The sequence below is a fragment of the Jaculus jaculus genome, chromosome 17 (assembly GCF_020740685.1).
Source record: "Jaculus jaculus isolate mJacJac1 chromosome 17, mJacJac1.mat.Y.cur, whole genome shotgun sequence".
NCBI classification, from domain to species: domain Eukaryota; kingdom Metazoa; phylum Chordata; class Mammalia; order Rodentia; family Dipodidae; genus Jaculus; species Jaculus jaculus.
The window spans coordinates 60948836-60956185 of NC_059118.1; the positions used below are offsets into that span (position 1 = coordinate 60948836).

The 7350-nt window shown below is 39.6% G+C and overlaps 1 protein-coding gene across 1 annotated transcript in view; it reads left to right on the forward strand.

Annotated features, from left to right (window-relative positions):
* The window catches only part of LOC101603424, a 301585-nt gene extending 296495 nt beyond the window's left edge, over nt 1-5090 (forward strand). Inside the window, exon 23 of the mRNA XM_045136372.1 lies at nt 4932-5090. Coding sequence (XP_044992307.1) covers nt 4932-5090 — 159 coding nt within the window. The remainder of the gene's footprint in view (nt 1-4931) is intronic.
* The last annotated feature ends 2260 nt before the right edge of the window (nt 5091-7350 follow it).

A 7350-nucleotide genomic window follows, 5' to 3' on the forward strand; every position in this document is an offset into this window, starting at 1 on the left:
AGTAACATAAAATCATATAAGTTCATTTTATGTGCACAATCACATCTAGTATGCTGAATGACACTTAAAAGGAATGAAGTGGTTACGGGAGCTTATTTTCTGAAACAATCTTGACACTAATGCTAAATTACAACTTGGAAACATCTAGCAGTTTTACCTTTATGAGAAAAGGCTTTTTACATATTTAACATAATTCTGGGGAAAATAAACTGGAATTATGTATAAAGATATGTACAGTGTAACCAAGGGGCATTTATATTCCCCTGTAGAATACTTACAATGATTTTATTGCTATTCAGTGTCATTTTCTAAAGGATATAAAATACAGCCAGTAAACAAACTAGACTTTAGATTTAAGGCGACAGCTGCTCTTTCAGAAGCAATATTCAGATATTTAATCTTAAGAACACTGAGTATTTTACAACCAAATAAAGTGTACTTTTGCAAAAATGGAAGGACTGTGTGCCTTGGCTTATAATTTTTGCAGCTGTGAGGATTGGCACGGCTGTGCTACCACCCGGCGTCACTGCTAAACTCAGAGAATAAATCACAAATGTGAGCTCTTTGCTCATTTAACCACTTGAGAAAAATTTACATAAGGGTTCTACTTTTTCGTAATTTAAAACATCCGTATTCCAAAATGATGTTGATTCAACCTATAACTTACAGGGTATCAATTATTTCTAGTTCTGTTTGTGAAATTGACCACTTTAACTTAATTTGAATTGAATTTGAAGACACACTTTGTTTCAACTGTAGCTGGTGAATTCTACCAAGGATAACTTCCACTTCCTTTCTGACTCATCCTGGGTTTGGTGGGCCTGTGAATTTTGCCGTCTGTCTGCACTCAGTGAATTAGGGGAGATTACACAATCTTGTGTTAAAGGGGGAAATGAAATAAGAACTTGCTTCCATAATGTGTTTTCTCTTTTATTCTTCCTCCTTCATAGTCCCTTATCTATGATTACAATTGCCTCCTAAGCTTTATCAGTATCAGTTATTGTTGAAAGATATGACCCATCCCACCCACTCTATTGCAGATAATTTCATTTTTCCACTTTAAAACTTGGGGGTATGCCTACCCTTATTCACAAGCAAATTAGCAACTTTTCTTCTCAGGTCTGCTTTAGCCAGAAAAGTTCTAACACCTTGAGCATAGGACAGAAGGAACTTACATATTGCAGACTACCATGTTGTTACCATTGAGAGTCAGTCTGTATGTTCCTGTGTGCCTGTCCCTGCTGACATCATTTTCTCAATCATAGAGATGCTTAGTCACTTCTATTTTATTAGCTCGAATGTAAACATTAGTGCCCCGGTGAAGAACTCCAAGAGAAGTAGCTTTGGCCTCACAGGCTTCCAGAACTTGGTCTCCTTCAGAAAAGCTGATTCTGACAGTTTTCCAATTTTTCTGTAATTGTTACTTTTATGAAACTTCAGAATTGTGAGTTCCTTTCTCTGTTACTTCTATTGGTAACCCATATTGTGTGTTACAGGTAGATTCCTACAGTATATTTACTAGGTCAAAGACTATGAGAATTTAAAAATCATAGATTCATGTGTCCGTAGTGGATGTGTACATCTGTTTGTGCATGCGTACCCAAGTTGCCCTAAGAAAGACGATAAACTGTTCAATGAGAATTGCACTGAACAAACAGACTACCCAGCATGCCATAGTGTCTTTGGCGTTAGCCATAGAAACTACACTTGGTGTAGCTTAATTGCATATGGTTATGTTAGAAGTAAGAAATTGCATGAAAGTCATCCTTTGTTAATTTTCTTTTTCTTTCTTCTTTTTTTTTTTTTTTTTTTTTTTTAGCTTTTGAAAGATACAACACAACTAGGTAGAACTTTTTCCTGTTCTTGAAAGCATGGAAAATTTAACTAGTTGTTTCTCAGAAGATCTAAGTTTTTTCTCATTTGTTTTCTAGAAACATTTCATTCCATTAACCCATGAAATCCATAAAATACAGTATGAGTATCATGCCAGCAGCTTGTTTTTATACGAAAATGATTTGAAACAATAACTATTCATATTGTCACAAATTAAAAGTAGCCTAAGTTCTTCTTGTGACCATATTGCTGCAGTTGGACAGTGAATTGACTTAAAGGCAGGGGAAAACAATGGCAAGAGCAGAGGGTGGACATCACCCCCTGCCCAACATCAGGTGGACCATAGCAACAGGAGAGAGTGCCAAACACTGGCATGGGGAAACTGCCTATAACACCCATAAGCCCACTTCCAACAACACACTGCCTCCAGTACGCATTAATTCCCAAATTTCCATCAGCTGGAAACCTAGCATTCAGAACACCTAAGTTTATGGAGGACACTTGAATCAGACCACCACCACAGTGTCTGGCCTATGGTCCTTGTGACCATCAGGTAAAACTTCTTGAATTGTATTGACTAAGTAGAACACTAGCTTCCACCAACTCCAAAGCTAAGTATGCCATTCTATAGCATCTGAGACTTCTAACAGAGTTCTCCTGACTTGTAGCCCAACGCCTTTGGGAAAATCCTTTTACTTATGACTCTATTCTGTAATTTAACCATCAAACCTTCATAAAAAGCTGTCCATGTTAGAATATTCAGGGTGATCTGAACCCATGTTCCTTGTCCATGATCAATGATACTTGGTTGGAGAATATATTGGCTCTTGTTCCCATTGAGGTGAGAGCTGTGTTTTACATAAAGATGGTAAGGAGAATGGCAGAGGACTTTGTGAGGGCAGGAGATTATATTCCACACCCAGCCTTGGCAAAACATGTTCAATAGAGTAGAAAAATCATTGCCCACAGCTCCCTATGTAGTTAGATATGTCAGATACTTAATCTGTGTCTGCTTAGTCATGAAGCTTGTATATTAACATAAATAAGTATTTTAAATATTGTTTTTATTTGCAAGAGGAGGGGGGACATGGACACACCAGGACCTATAGCCACTGCAGATGAACTCCAGTTGCATGCACTACTGTGTGCATCTGACTTTACGTGGGAACTAGAAAATTGAACCTCGATTGGTAAGTTTTGCAGTCAAGTGCCTTAACCTCTGAGCCATCTCTCCAGTCCAAGAGAAATATTTTTTTATTAGTTATGTACGTACACAGTATGTATGCATCCATGTTGGTACCATCATTATCCTCTCCTTGACCTCTCCCCTCTGCAGGGACCCTCCTAATTGGGGAATGTGGGTCATGTATTGTGGGGTTGGCCATTAGTTATGGGGAGGAGGCAATGTCTCTGTGGATAATGAACCAACATGTGGCTCTAACAATCTTTCTGCCCCCTCTTCCATGAATTTCCCTGAGCCATATTGGTTTCATTTTAGGTCTGCTTCAGTGATGATGTCTTGGGAGCCTCTGTGTCTCTGGATCTCTGGTTCAGTAGGAGTTGAGTGTTCTCTGTGTTTATCTCCTTCACCCTTATGCTGGTACCAGGTTCACCAAGAAATCAACACTCTTCCTCTAAATTAACATATCTCTTTGATATGGCTGAATTCAGGGTGCAAGCATGCACGATCACGTCTTCTTTCTCCCTCTTGTTCTGCCTTGGCTGAGAACGTGATCTTCTCTGATAGCATCATCCCAGCTTGTCATTCATCATGCCCAAGTCTTGGAAGTAGATTTCTTCTTCCTGTCCTTTTAATCATGACCTCTTCTTCTAATTGCTCATCCTGGAAAAAGGCCTTCAGACTGTCTACTTACACTGATTTATGAACTCACAGGCACATGCAAAAATCCTTCTGGAAAGAGAAGATGGCCCTGGAAATTAAAGAAGGCTTTGTATAATTAGTAGATATCCTCTTTGCTGTGCAGAGAAATGCATTCAACTTGCCAGTTTACATGTAGAAGGGACCTTGCTCCCATGGAAGGCTTTTGGTCCAAGACATCAACTTTTGCAGAAAAACAAGTGCTCAGCAAAATTACTGGAAACTTTACATACTTTTAAGATGTAGGAGACATATGAAGTCATTGAAATTGGGGATTATTATAAACAGTCTAGGAATAAGCCCAAACTGTGTGTGATGAGTGAAACAGGCTATTGCTGTGTCTGGGAGTTCTGCTGCAGAGTAGTTAGTCTTGTGTATATAAACTTTCTCTGGGGACAGTGAGCTCCTACTACAAGGAATGCTATCCTCTGTTCTCCAGGCAGGTTTTGTTTTTTATACAGCTGGCAATTTTTTTAGTTGGTAATGTTTGATTTTGATTTTCTGAGACAGGGTCTCACTGTGTGGCCCAGGCTGGTATCCAAATCCTAATACTCCTGCCATAGTGCTGGTGTTATAGGCATGTGCCTCAAAGTCCATCCTTAAAAAAAAAAAAGAGTATGCCGTAAGGGCTGGAGAGATGGTTTAGCGCTTCAGGCATTTGCCTGCGAAGCTAAAGAACTCAGGGTAATTCCTCAGGACCTACATAAGCCAGATGTGCAAAGGGCACATGCACCTGGAGTTCATTTGCAGTGGCTAGAAGCCCTGACATTCTCATTCTCTTTCTCTCTCTGTCTATCTCTGTTGCCCCCCCCTCCTTGCAAATAAATAAATAAAATTTAAAAAAAAATTTAAAAATAAAGATAAATATGTGATACAAAAGAAGAACCTCACTCTTCTTTTTGATTTTGACATTTTTTTGTTTCAGTAGATAAAAATACTCACTTTCATATGTATTTTATTGTGTTTTATGTATCTTTTTTATTTTAAATGGGTCAATACATATTTCTCAAAAGGTCAGAAATCAAGCCACACTATGAAACCTAAGTCATAAACTTCAGTGTACCTGGGGAATTAGGACAATAATTTATCACTTCAGGGAGTTTCTAAGCTACAATTTTCCTGTCAGAGGGAAAATATTTAAAAACTATCTTTTGACCATTCCGCCGAATATTCCTTTGAAATGTAAATTTAATTTGCTCAATTTGTCACCACTTTCCAGGTGTTTGGTGATATCAGTGCCTTGACATTTGTCCCCTGTGACGTGGTCATGGCAATTGAGGAGCACATAAGAGAAGTGGACACTGTGCAGAGAGAAACTGCTGCTGCCCATGAAGAAGAATGGAAAGGGACCAAAGACAGAAGATGCCCATTCCGCTGACGGAGCAGGAGCAGGTAGCACACAGCTGTCTGTCTGTCCTTGCATCCGTTCACAGGGGACCACCATGAGCCACTTTACTTTCTCGGGACTGTCCCCGTGAGCACACTGAGTTCAACTCTCTCTTCAGTCCTATTGCTTTATGGTGTGGCTTGATGAAGGATCCCCAACAGATGTTATAAATCCCTTCCCCTGTGTTAGTTAGCAGAAGGAGCTGCTTGTCACTGTGAACTTGGGGGGCGGGAATGAAATGCCATTATTACCATTTGTGGACGGTACTAATTTCATCTTACTGTGGTTTTTGTTCACTTGTCTTCAGTATAGAGGGCATTAAGAAAGTGGATACAGACTAAGCCTAAATAAATGTCCCTTCCTTTCATTAACTAGAACATTTCACACCTCTTGTGTAGAAGAAACTTCAAGAAAAACATACAAAAAATAAATAACACAACAAAAATTCCCAGTTGCTTTTCCCATTCACTTCAGTGCTTGCAGAAGAGATCCCAGAAGCACCGCCCTTGTCTTCCTCGTATAACCTGTGCTCTTCCTGCCTTTGCTTTCTTCTTTCAGCTTTTCCTCTCTCGCCTTCCTTTCTCTCCTCCCTCCTCCCTCACTCCCTTTCTCAGGTTCTTCTTTCCTTCCCCTTTTTCTTTATTTAAGTATGAGTATGCATGTGTGCGCACATATGTGTATCTGCATGTGTGTGTGCACTTATGCATGTGTAGGTGCAGTCTTCATGAAGGGGTAATGCATGTGGGTGTGAAAGCTGATGTTAAGTGTTATTCTCAGTTTTTCTCGTGTGTGTGTGTGTGTGTGTGTGTGTGTGTGTGTATTATTTGCAAATGAACTCCAGATGCATGTGTCACTTTGTGCATCTGGCTTTTACATGGGTACTGGAAAATCAAACCCTGGTCATTAGGCTTTGTAGGCAAGCACCTTAACTACTGAGCAATCTCTCTATCCCTGCACCATATTTTTTTGAGACAGCATCTTTAGCTAAACCTAACTCACAAATTCAGCTAGATTATCTTACTTAACCACCGTAATGATTCTTCTCTCCTCACATCCCCAGGGCTGGGGTTGTGGGAACATGTGGCATCTTTCTCATGTGGCTGTTGGAGAGCCAACTCAGGTCCGAATGTTTGCATGGCAGACACATTACTTGCTGATCCTCTCCCCATCCCTCTTTCTAGCTTGCTTTTCTATTTCACTGAAGTATTGTCATAGGGCTTATGATTTCAAATACACAATGAACATCAGAAACCTGGAAACGGTTCCTTACCATGAAAAATGCCTTGATCTCATTTTACAGCTCTGAGTGTAAGGCCCTCTGCCCTGGCTTGGCATCTATAATGAAGAGTGAGAAACGATCTCTTAGCCACATCTTTCAAACAGAAGGAAATTCTTGCTGGAAAGGTCAAAATTAATCCCTTATAACAAGAAAATGTGTGAACACATCCAAGCCAGGTGATTTTTTAAGACCCAACATTAGTCATTGCCTAATTCGTGTGATAGCAACATTCTAACACAAGAAGCTTATAGTAAGAATTGCATTCAGTGTTTTCTCTGTTTGCAGGCCTTACGTGCATATACTCTGTATAATTTGTATCCTCTGGGGACAACCAGCAGATATTCATATATCTGACAATCAACCTCCACTTTCTAGAAATAGACCGGCATACTAAATGTGCCATAAAACTAGTAAATATTCATGTAAGCCCACTTTGAATTGTTGCACCTGCTCACTTGGGCAACTAGCATCTTCCTGCACATTCTTAGGTGGTACCATCACTAACTTTCACCCTCACTCACCCCTGCTGTTGCCACCACACTGCTGGTAAACTGCATCAGCAGACATTTATGCACTGTTACCTAAATGTTTTGTATAATAAGTGTACACTTTAAAAAAATATATATATATATATATATATATATATTGTATTTATTTATTAAAGACATACAGAGAGAGAGGATGGGCACATCAGGGCCTCTAGCTACTGCAAACGAACTCCAGACACATGCACCACCATATGCATCTGGGTTACATGGGAACTGGAGAATCTAACTTAGATCTGTAGGCTTTGAAGGCAAGTGCCTTAACCGCTAAGCCGTCTCTCCAGTTCAAGGGTACATTTTGTTTCTCCCATTAGAACAGTGGTTAACTTGGACAGAGAACTTTGTAAAATGTGACTTCCTCTTAACAGAACCTAGAACACATGTATCTGTACATTTGAGATTAAAACACATTGTGAAGAAACTGCAT